Genomic DNA, 12,922 nt, shown 5'->3' with positions numbered 1-12,922 from the left:
ACTTTTGATAATTCGTACAGTTTTTAGGTATAAAGACAAGCATTTGCTATTGGCTATACAACACACAGTCGTAAGACGATGAGCAGATAGTGGCTACTTATGAGGGCTTCTGTGATAACCCCGAGAAACAAAATACAAACCAATTGCATTCGTACGCCTCCCATCTTTCTCCCTCCAAACCCCTCCCAATACCCCCTCAGAATCCTGTGACAACCCTCTCAAACCTGGGTACATCCCTTCTAAACTTCTCCGGCTCATCCCTCGCTCCATCTTTCCAATACTCATACTCCATCCATACATTCTCCGGCATCTGTTCTTCCGTCGCCTTCAGCCAGTTACCTAGCTCAGGTGCAAGCGATACGACTCCCGTCTCCAACACATATTCGTCCCAGAGTTTGATCAACTCTTTCAATTTCTCCGGCTGTGCATCAGCCAAATCATGTATTTCTCCAGGATCAACAGAAAGATCATATAGTTGCCATTTTTCGGTTCCCTTGGGCTTGGGTATGAATACAATCTTCCAAGATCCTTTGCGCAAAGCAGCTCGGCCGCAGGTTTCCCAGCCGGAGATAAATTCTTCGGCGTGGATACGGGGGGATGTTCCGGATATGAATGGAAGCATAGATTTGCCACGCATATGTACTATTTCCCGTCCTTGATATGTGGGTGCCGGGTGCTGGGTTCCGGCCATTTCGAGGATAGTGGGCGCGAGGTCCATTACGGTGGCGAAGTTGTGTGTTATACTATTGGGAATGTAGGTATTGAACTTTGAGGGGAATTGAGCAACGAATGGAATTCGAACACCTCCTTCGGTGGTATATGCTTTGTAAAGGCGACTGGGTGCTGTGGCAGCTTGTGCCCAGCGTGGTCCGTACCAGATGAAACTATCTCCGTTCCTGAGATTCTCTAAACTATTGTTGTAGTATTTTTGTAAGTGTTGAATCATGCTTCCTTGGACAATGGGATAAGCTTCATAAGCAGCACCTTCAGCACCATTGTCTGACATGAAACATATGAAAGTGTTATCGAGCTCTCCAGTTTCCTCTAGATATTTGACCACGCGTCCAACGTTGTAGTCGATACATTCAACCATCGCAGCGAATACTTCCATCGCTTTACACGATTTTGATTTTTCTTCGGCAGTGAGATCGTTCCATTCTTTCACTTCATCAGCAACAACGGGATGCGGCTCCACATCTGGAGATATCAACCCGAGATCTTTCAGTCGTTGAAGACGCTGCAAACGAAGCGCATCGGGTCCAGCATCATATACTCCTTTATACTTTGCCACAAATTCTGGGGGAGCTTGTAATGGCCAATGAGGAGCTGTGAAAGCGAAGTAACCAAAAAAGGGTCTCTCATCTTTCTTTTCATTTTTCTCTTTTAAATATTCGAGCATCTTATCTCCATACCCATTACTTGAGTACCAATCCTCGGGTAACTTCTTAACATATTCTCCATCCTCACTGTGGAGAGCTATAAAACTCATAGTCATAAACTCGGGGATTTGGTCGGGAGCATGGAGTTGAGGTTCGTAGCCATAGTGATTACTGCAGGCGGGGAGATGAGCAAAACTTCGCTCGAATCCACGAGCTTTTGGGGAACGCTCGGGGGTTAGACCGAGGTGCCATTTTCCAGCCATCTGAGTGGATTAGCTTAATGTTAGGTAGCATATTATCATGATGGTGATTATCACGAGGAGAGAAAAGGGAAACCAAACATACCAAAGTCAAATATCCATCATCTCTTAAAATTTCCGGCAACGTAGCAACCTTCTCATTCAAGTACCCTTCATACCCTGGCATACCTCTCTGCGGCGCTGTCGACATCTTCCCACTCGGATCATTTTGCCCGGAAATATTGGTCCACTCGATTAAATTTCCAAGGCCGGCAATATGATGATCGGTACCTGTCATGATCATTGCTCGTGATGGAGAACATGCGGCTGCAGCATGGAAATCCGTAAAGCGGATTCCGGCCTGTGCTATTTTGTCAATGTTTGGAGTGTTAATTTCCCCTCCGAAACACGAGAGATCCGAGAATCCCAAGTCATCGGCGACAATTACGAGAAAGTTGGGACGTTTTGGAGAGGACATTATTGTTCGAGGATGGAGTGAGGCTCAAGTCCGGTATGACGTTTGTAGCCTGATGCCGAGAAGGGCAAAGACAAGAGAGTGATAAAGAGGATATGACACGACTTTGATATCGAGTCCGTCTGCTTTTCAACCATGGAGATTTTACCTACCTCGAATAAACTCACATAATTGTACTCACAAAAGATCAGATGATGTTTCTTCTGTTGACCAAGTGTCAAAGCATTAGCGGCATGCTCGTCGCGTTGCACTCCACAAGTATTCGTAAGAGAGTGGACTGAGTACCTCGATGAATGCTCCATGATTGGAGCAGAAGACCAAATATATTCATAGCTAGATTGATCGCCAATACATATGCAGTAGTCTCAATCTCAGATGATGTTGCAGTCTTCGGAAGTATAATTCCATAATCATTGACCACAAAAGTGGAGCATAATCTATTTTCATCCAATCATATAGATATCAGACAACACCAATGTACCCCGCACGAAATGGATTGCGCGGTCCAGTGAAATAGATCACTCCCCCTTGTCGCTCTTCCCCATACTATGCAGCCTTCGTCGAATTGGATATGCCTGTCAAGACGTGATTAATGCTTGTGATGACCACATGAGATACGGAAACGATAAGCAGAATGCTGGAAATGACTGAAATTTACGTCGATTATATACAACTAGATGAAAGTCCCGAAGATCTAGCATTGCAATGTGGAATATCTAGGTCTTGTCTAATTTCTGACCAAGGTAGTCATTATGAAGAATTCAACACTTGGCAAAGTAAGAGCGTACTGGCTGGCAAGTGTAGTTTGTATGGGGGGTTTTCTATTTGGTTATGATAGTGGCATGTGTGTATCCCTTCATTTCTTACTCACCTGCTTGTGTGTTTGCTATATTTTTTGATTTACTAACAGTCATATAGTGTTGGTAAGTACATCGTGATAAAGCCAGCACAGTAGTATAAGTATGGAATTTTAACGATGAATAGGTGGAGTCTTGACTCTCAAATCTTTCGTAAATGATTTCAAATATTCGACCGCTCATGCAACTCGCGTGACTTCTCTTGCGGTTGGCCTGCAGCAAGCGGGTGCTTTTGTAGCATGTTTCTTCATATGGCCCATTGCGGATCGCATCGGGCGCAAATTATCATTGCAGATCGCCTCATTTATTTTCATTATTGGTGCCATAATGGAGACTGTCAATTCTCATAGTATGGCAGTATTTTATGCTGGGAGAGTTATCGCTGGCGTAGGTCTTGGAGCCGCAAGTGTGTTTGTTCCAATGTTTAATGCGGATATGGCACCGAAGGAATTGCGAGGACAGGTTGGGAGCTTTTTTCAATGGTTTTACACTTTTGGTTAGTCTAGGCATAGTGAAGAAGAAGTATTCGGATAGCATTGACATAGGAATTTGTCGGGATATCGATCATGTGATCTAAGAGGGCACTGTATTGCACTAGCGTATGTACTAGCGTATGCACTAGCGCTAGCACTTCTACTATATTAAATATTAGCTTCCTATAATTAATAATGAAGAAGAACAAATATAATCAATTATATTGATAAGACTAAAATACTTTACACTTTAATCAATACCAAATTGATATCAATACTAATTAGTAATATTACAAATTAGGGTTTTGGATTCTATTAGAAAGTATTAGGTGTTTAGAAGTAGTATTCAGGATTAATAGAAATTCTGAAGAGATTATAAAGAAAGATATTATTGTATTGGGTATGGTGTGCTTTCTTTTCTTGTTGTGCTAAAGAATATACTTTGGATAATTATATTAGGAAAATATATTCAAAAGAATCGATTGGTCAAGTATGACAAATCGATTTTGTGTTTATTATGTATTCACTTTTGTATTGTATGTTATATAAGGTAAATCTTTTATTTATTTATTTATTTATTTATAGTGATTAATATCTAATATCTAACCTCCCAAGAGGTATTCTAGACGTACTAAGGAGCGGGCCTATGGGCTGCTAGCATTCCAGCCGCTTATAGTAGTGTAATGTTAGTTAATCAGGGGCTTGTTGCCTCTGATATTCCCCCGTTCAGTACTGCTTATAACAATCCTGTGGCTATTTTATCTAAAGATTTGTGGTTTTGTTTCAGAGAGCCTTGTTTCGTATACTATCCGGGTGTTGGCGGATAATCAGGTTGATCGCTGTCGATCGGGAGAGCACTTAGAACGCTTATAGCTGTTCGGTGCAGGTCTTAGATTAATTAGGGTAGAGAGCTTATTCTTGGGGTATTGGAGTAGGTTGGAATTCGTGTAGTTTTGTATAGTTTGAATATATTTTAGTATAAAATCTGGATCTAGCGAGAAGGTTAGTAAAGCTATATTATGTTTGCAGGATGTGGTTGATATATGCTATTGTGTCCTATTCGAATCGAAGTTGATTTGGTGTAAGTAATTAGTTATTGTGTGTTTGATTATTAATTGAATATTGAAAGAAATGCAGTGGGCTTTTCTTAATTCTGTATATACAAATATTTGTGCTATTTTCGTGATTGAATTTAATGTGATAGGCTGTAAAGTTATTGTATTTGGTCTGTATCGTTATAAATCTATATAATACCCCACAAGGGAGCTTGAGGCTTTCTGGCTTTAAGGTATTATATATCGGTTTCCATGTATTGTACGTTTCGGAGATCAGGCCTCTTTTTTCTTTTCACTATCTGCTTTTGGAATACCGATATTTGGTATATAGAACAGAGTGGGAGCTGTTGACTGTGGGGAGGCAGGATGGGCTAGGGTCAAATGGCCTAGCTGTACTTTAATCAGCGAAGCGATCGGCTGTCTTGTTGTCTTTAATCTTAGTATGTTTAGAGGACTACTTAATTACAATATTATAATGTTGTATTGTTTGATAGTACTTGTAATATGCCTATTAAGAGGAGGCAGTAGTGTTTTTTTACATTTTCTAGATTATTAAGGTGTTATTAATATATAACTATATTCGTTTCTGATAGGGGTAATCAATAATGCTCAGGAGATGTTCTAGTCCCTATTATATGCTGATTGCTTTAGTATTAAAAATATGCGATTGTTTGTATATATAGCTATAACCACTATCAATCTGTTACTTGTTGCAATAGATTACAAAGCCATACCCCATGTAATGATTGTATTTGTTATATTGTTAGATTTATCTGAAAATACAAAATAATCTTCTTAAAGAATTAAATCTTACTATTCCTTGAATACTTTTGCAATATCCTTTTTATTTATATCATTTGTTGGATCGGTGTAGTATTTGGAAGAGAAGTGAGATTATAAGAGTTTGGGGCGCTTGATGGTAGAGATCGCTTATTCTATTCTTTACAGTTTTGTATTAGGATCTTTCAGAATATCTATATCTTATTTTCTTTTCTTGATATACAACTTCAATCAATTTACAAGTAGATGTTGTATATTTATTATTTGAAATCGAAATACAAACCTCAATCTGGCTTGCTCTAATACAACAATTTCAACTGGGAGACCAGCTTCTACAAGAAGTGCGATCGTTGGGGTTATCTTGTAGACAGATAAAGCTCTCTATACTGTACTATAAATCGTCTTGTTGACTAAGTTGACATGTTTCTTGATCCCGATGCCAACCAAAACATGGCTTGCATTTAGGCGTTGTTTGTATAGTTTATCGAACTATACTTCGGAGTCAAAGAGGGTGACAGAGAGTATACAGGTAATGATTGCTTTTTGCAAACAGACTGTAGATGGTTTGTAGGCTGTATAAGCTATTGATCGGATATGGGATATAACATGTATAGCTTTCGCAATGTGCATTTTGATATACTATAGAAATGTTAAATGTTGATCAAAAAAGACGCTAAGCCAATGTAAAGTCGGTTGTACTTTGTTGGTAAACCTTAGAGGGGTTGGCGTAATGACTAGGTCCTGACTTATCCTTATAACTGGATTTGTAATTTTATGTTTCCTCGATATGTAAAGTAGCTCAAACTTTTCCGGAGCGAAAAAGACCTTATTCTGATTTCCCTATTGTAGGATACGTCGAACGGTTTGGTAAAGTATATATATATTTATGGATAGGTCCTTAAATGTGTAATATATAGCTATATCGTCAGTATATCCGAAACGTTATGCTCTATCTTGATTGAAAAGCTCAGCAAGGTAAAGGGTATACAGGATAGGGGAGAGTAGTGATCCCTAGGGAGTACCGCATGCGATCGGGAAATCCTGTATTGTGATCCCCTCAAGCCTTATACACATACATCTTCCAGTTAGGAATGAATCAACGAATTGCAAGAACACTATAGGCCAACCCTGCTTCTTTATACATTATAGGAGCTGTCTTTTAAGGAATACATTATAAGCGCTTTGTATATCCATTATTACTAATATGACCACTTTGCCAGCTGCTAAAGCAAGCTCAGCATTATAAGTGAAGGCAGCTGTGAGATCAATACCGGCTCTTTTCGGCAGCGCTCTGTAATACTAAAGGCTGATAATGTTGTATCTTATGGCTGTCCATGCAATTTGATTGGCAATGTACCTTTTTAGTCCTTTTCCAATACACGATATCAATGCAATCGGTCTCCACGATCTCGGGGACGTCCTGTCCTTCTTACCAACCTTGGGCAGCATGACTACTTCAGCGAGTTTCCACTCGTTAGGGTAGTAGCTGAGCCTGAGGCAGGCCGCGACAGAAATGAATTATATTATAACTACTTTCTAGAATATATTATAATACAAAGTAGGTTCGCTACACCTACAGACGCTTTCCCAGCTCACTTGTGATAAAGCCACTAGTACTAGGCTTCTGTAGAATCTTCTGACTACGTTAAACCACCTATTGCATGATTACCTTCGGAAGTTTCGGTCAGAACCAAAACTATTCCTTCACATCTCTATTCCTGTTTGCTTCTTAAGCCTATCTAATACCTCCATCATGCCCTCTGCCCTATAATATCCAATTATAGACCGACACACACATCCGTCCTCTCAAGCTATATAGATAGTGTTGCTATCGCTATCATTATATATTACACTTTGCAACTAGTAATTGTTTTGCATTATCTTGCTAGATCTCTTTTACACAACAAGGCCGACTATGTCTTGCAGGCTTGCTATTTCAGACCCCTAGCCAGGCAGTCCTTCTATAGTATTTCCAACCCACTAACTAAAGCTCTGCTTATAAAATCCATTCCCCTAATGTATAGTTTGTAGTCAAAAGTAGAGCACTAGGAGTACATTGTATATATATATTGTAGGATTGGCCTTTGCCTGAGATCCTTTGCCGCTGTAATACCGATCGAGCATTGTTGAGTATGGCTTGCTAAAAGCATCCTTTCTATACCAAAGCTCCTCCGCCGCCATACCGCTTTCGCATACTTAGAGATAAGGTGCTAAAAACGTCCCTCCTCCTACTCTATATATACTCCCGCCGGCCTCAGTAAACACTATTCTAGCCTTTATATACTTCCTATTACTCCCCTCACCATTTGTAAATATCCGATTCAGTATATCCACAAATTGTATATATTATTGGATTATGAAAACTCTACACGCTAATGTCCCAAAGGTATTCTATCGATTTTCGTTTATCAAATTAAGGATATCGGCCCTGCTCCCAATACAGGCTTCAGTTAGATTCAGCTATATTATAGAAACTTTATTATCCGCTATTTCAAGAACTAGTTCTGCTTCACAAACGCTCTGTCGCAATATACTCTGGTTCTGCTCCCCACACAGATTCGTAAAGGTATGGTTCCACATCAATCCCGCTCTTATCTCCCTTCCACCGTCGAATGATTTTCATCTCCGTTTTGCTGGTAGTCCTCTGTTCCGAGCATCTTCGCGATCACCCTCTGGTGATCAGCTGCACGTACCTTCGCTCCCAGTACGGCCTCCGATTAGTGTACAACCACCACCCGGCTCCAGCTGACTCTACTTAGCTCTCCGATCGCACGATCGAAGGTTCGTAGGATACACCACGTACAGGTGAGAGTCATCGTATCCCAATCTTTTATTTAAATACCTTTTATATACTCTTTTATATCTCTCATATCTACAATCTATCTACAACCTTCAAAATATCTACAACCTTCGAAATACTCCTATACATATTCTATCATGTCGGATAGTGATAACATCTCGATTATTTCTAAGATTATTGATAAGGAATTATATACGAAAGAAGAAAAGGAATACTACGAAAAATGGTTAAGCCTATTGAAGGAACAATAAGCTGATAATAGAATTGTTGATTTTGACTTTAAAGAGTTTACTAAATATATCAAATTCAAGTGTAAACAATACAATTATGAGGATATTAACAATAATAAGCTAGTTGAGGTCTTTTATAATGACTTCAATATATTTACAAGTGGGCAATTCGTAAAGATCCATTAGTTGGATGCACGAAAATTACGAATAGTATTATATGTCCAAGGGATATAAATACCGAAATTAGATGTTGAAGTATTTATAGCTTTATACAATCAATTATGTAGGTCTACTATAGATGTGTAAACGAAAAACCAAGTTCAGAAAGTTCTGAAAGATTATAATCTTAAAAAACCTAAATTTAAATCCGGAACAATCAATAGATTCATTAACAACAACTTCGAATATAACAAAGATAATCGAAAAGATAATAAGAAGGGTGATGAAAGAGGAAATCCTGATAATGATGATGATAGTGATAATGATAGGAAGGATAATAGAGGTTGATATGATAGGGATAAGAAATTATTGATATATTCTAATATGTAATCTCTTATCAATTTGTTGAAATTCTATACTAATAAAGAGAAATATAGCGGGGACAACAATAATTTCGACTTCAAATTCTTGATATTCTATGAAATCTTATGATGTGCAAAGGTGTCTATGGATATGCAATATAAAGCATTTTTAATTATACTAAAGAATAACATGCTCGAATTCTTTTATGCCAATTATGAAGTATTACTATCTACATTTAGAGAGCTTTATATTTATATATAAAGTAACTTTAAAGGAAAAGAGTACCAATGCAATATGCTATCTAAATAGAATAATATTATTCTCAAATCGATTAAAAAAGAGTATAAAAACAAGCCACTTAATAAGTATTTTATTATTATGATCAAGCAGTTATGTATACTATAGTATTGACTTGATCCCGTTATATAGTAGATGTTATATCTATACAATAAGCTTATACTGGTATATAAAGATATTGAAATATGTAACCTAACTTGTTTTGATCTTAAAAAGGAGGTGTTTAGTTTAATCAACCAACTACAATAATCCATTAATATATAGGAAAGATTGTATAAGAAAAAAGATACAGTACTATTCATTGATAGAAGATTTTGTAGTAATAATGATTGGAATAGTTCAGATAATTCTAAAGGTTTTAGAAGCAGTAATTTCAGAAGCAACAGCTTCAAGGGTAATACCAATAGGTTTCAATAACGATCTAATTCTTCAAATCAATAAAATTATTACTGGATATACAAGAAAAAGGGATATCAATCAATAAAGCATTCCCAAAAGAAACAGAATAAAAACCAACATGAATATTGGGAAAAGATTAAGGATAGTAATAACAACACGTTTAATAAGCACTACAACCAATAATTGATCGAATACAAGGGAAAAGCTATTGATGTAGAATCTGATTCAGAAACCGAAATGGAATAGTTTTTTGTAGATCTTGATATTAATAATACTAAAGAAAAAGCATTTTTCATTAGTTCAGAATCTATGAATGGCTAAGAGATATTCAATCAGTTATCAGTCAATACAATATTGTATATATTGATTAGAGATTCTATTGAAACTACTCTACCGACAGAAAATGCGATAGATATCTTTTACACAAGTTATACAAGCAAGGAGTTTTTTGGTATATGTATCAATACAGCTTATACAAATAAATCTATAGTTGGGATTGGATAATATTATGTATGGCAACAGGTATGCTTAGTGATATATAATCTATAAACAGTGGGAGCGGCGAATGTACGTTTTGGGAAGAGAACTGCAACATCAATAAATTCATTTCGTATCGATACACCATTTGGATGCATTGTTTTTTATATTGTAGATATCGATATTCCATTTTTATTAGGATTTGAGGATGTCACGGTGTGAGATCACGTGACATATTGGTCCCCTCGGAGGGGACCGAATTGGGCGCTCGCGCTGGAGCGCAAGTGAGCTAGGGCCCGATCGGGCTAGTTCGCTTAGCAAAATCCTGTATATCTTCAACTTGGAAGATCCTGTATCATAGCTTTTTGAGCTATGTCTTAATCCTCAATCTGAACCTATCACCCGAATCAGTATAACCTTACCAGATTAGGGCAAAATTATTAGAACCTTATCTCGCCCGTCTGCCCCGTGATACTACATAACTCCTATCCATTAAAATATCGCTTTCGCAATGATTGCTCCGCATTCGCCTGGTTGGTTTGGGGATTTCTCAGAATTTGGTGCTTCCGTATTGGAGGATCCCTAGATTTGGTATCAATACCTCCAATCGACATCTGCATATTATACCGAGCTAGAGGAAACTAATAAATCACTCAAACACGAAATTTCCGAATCCCTAATCCGCGAACGTATTCAAGCCGCTTTGCACAAGCAGGTTGCTATTCAAAACATTTATCTACTCGATCGCCTTACCGAATCCACATCTACTATACCTACTCGTTTGGAAACTGTATTCCCCAAAACTCCTGCTAACTCTATCCCCGAACCCATTATATCTACTCCGACCATTCGATTGAATAAGCGCATCCCAATCCGAAAGAGTTTGATGGCATCTGCTCCGATCTATACAGATTCGTTTAACAGATACACGGAAAATTGAATGCAAATAATAATAGATTCCCGACAACTTCTGCCTGTTTGACTTACACTGTTGAAAGACTTACTGGAAAGGTATACAAGCTTATATTACCTAAAATCTCCTGTGGGATTCCTCAGTTCATTGATTATACCGCACTCCTTGAATATCTCGAAACCGTCTTTGGGGATTCTAATCGAATACAAAACACACAGAACAAATTATATATATTAAAGCAAAGACATCTCGATTTTAGCATCTTCTTTATGGAATTCCAAAGATTCACCCTAAAAGGAGAGATATCTGATAATGCTTTAACCCTGTTTCTATTTCAAGGAATCTCTTGTGAACTATAAGACATACTATTGTATAATCCCACTCCAACCTATAAATTTTGTCAATATACTAACTATTTATAACAACTCGATAACCGATTCCATCAATACTAACAACAAGTTCATTGTATTTGTCCTATCACTTCCGAAACTTCATTCTGGAGAATAATCGCTGCTCTACCTTTACGACTCGCTAGCCCGAAGTCTATTCCTGGAGACCTAATGGATCTGAGTTTAGGAAAAAAGGAATACATTGCTAGGAATCTAGATTCGCGGCGGGAACGCAGCGAATACTATCACTACAGCTCTGCCAGCTACCTGATACGAGACTGCCCGTATTTTAATACTTGTCCTATTCAATTTCGAGTTACTACTATTATAACCAGCCCTACAAGAACCAGCCCTATACTGAACAATCCTCCGAGGGGCCAAGTTTTTATCTATTCCCTACCTTACTCTCCTCCCCGTTTGTTGACCAGCTCAATCAATTCGGGAAACGGGATATGCCTAATCTAAACCGCAATCAGGACGATCCTCCGCGTACCCTCTGCTTATCTGCTGTTGCTACTCATAGTCTTTCTTTGGAAGATAAAACTAAATAATCGTGTAAATCTGATAATTCTACCCGTCACCCTATTCTTGGAAAAAGATATCCTTTTGATATACTATATAGTCGATAGCGGATATAAAGGAATTGTCTTTGCAAATCGAAATTGGGTGTCTTCCCAGAAAATACCAGTATATCAATTATCTATAGTATTCGAAGTCATAGGATTCAACGGAAACACTCTACCCGATAATTGAATTACCTTCTACATCCGAGTAGGACTCAGAATCAACAATTATATCGAGAAGAAGATTGTTTTGTATGTAACCGAGCTAGCCTACTATCCTATTGTGCTGGGGATAGTTTGGCTTAAGAAACATAATCTCTATATCGACTTCACAACAAACTTGTTCCAATTCGATAGCTTGTTTTGCTATGAATTTTGTAACACTCCGTTCTATCTGTTCTATATAAAAGCTTTACCAGATATTTCTTCAAAAACCTGACCTATACACCTGTCTGCCCGCTCCGAAGGGTTAAAGAATAAGGATATAGCTGCAATCTCCCTAAAAGCCTATTCGGCTTACACTCGCCGGAAATATAAAATGTTCTAGATATCAATCAAACAAATCAATAATATTCTAAATAAAAAAAAGAAGATATTCAATTCCAAAGATCTATTATTCAAATTCCGAAATTGGAAAGATATCTTCTCCTCAAAGAATACAGAGAAGCTACCCCCTTATTGATTGTATGATTATGAAATCTATCTCAAAAAAGAAGCTATTCTTCCTTTCGATGCCTTATACTTTATATTCCACCCCGAATTAAAAGTTCTAAAAGAATAGTTGGAAAAGAATCTTAGAAAAGGATTTATCCGGCCAAGCTCTTCCTCGCCGCTTCCCCTATCTTGTTTATCAAGAAGGCTGATGGAGGTCTCCGGTTTTGTGTAGATTATTGTACTTTGAACAACTTGTCGGTTAAGGATTGATATCTCTTGTTATTAATGAAAGAATCTTTAAACAATCTGAAAGGAATAAAGTATTTTAGTAAGATCGATATCATCTCTGCCTTCAATAATATAAGAGTAAAAGAAGAACAGGAATACCTGATTGCGTTTCGTATCCGATTCGGATTATTC

The 12,922-nt window shown here is 37.8% G+C and overlaps 2 protein-coding genes across 2 annotated transcripts; one reads left to right on the top strand and one right to left on the bottom strand.

Annotated features, from left to right (window-relative positions):
• Positions 1-196: 196 nt before the first annotated feature.
• EAF02_000219 (uncharacterized protein) lies at positions 197-2,096 on the bottom strand (the record flags this gene model as incomplete). Its single annotated transcript, XM_038896267.1, has 2 exons — positions 197-1,642; positions 1,725-2,096. The coding sequence occupies 2 exons, from the start codon at positions 2,094-2,096 to the stop codon at positions 197-199; spliced, it is 1,818 nt and encodes a 605-aa protein (XP_038763126.1).
• Positions 2,097-2,845: 749 nt separating this feature from the next.
• On the top strand, positions 2,846-3,451 carry EAF02_000218 (uncharacterized protein; the record flags this gene model as incomplete). Its single annotated transcript, XM_038896266.1, has 3 exons — positions 2,846-2,869; positions 3,004-3,016; positions 3,078-3,451. 3 exons carry the CDS (start codon positions 2,846-2,848, stop codon positions 3,449-3,451), a joined length of 411 nt encoding a protein of 136 aa, XP_038763125.1.
• Between the last annotated feature and the right edge of the window lie 9,471 nt (positions 3,452-12,922).

This window comes from Botrytis sinoallii (genome assembly GCF_014898435.1).
Source record: "Botrytis sinoallii strain Bc 23 chromosome Unknown BSIN_001, whole genome shotgun sequence".
NCBI lineage: Eukaryota > Fungi > Ascomycota > Leotiomycetes > Helotiales > Sclerotiniaceae > Botrytis > Botrytis sinoallii.
This window is presented reverse-complemented; position numbering and strand designations above follow the sequence as displayed.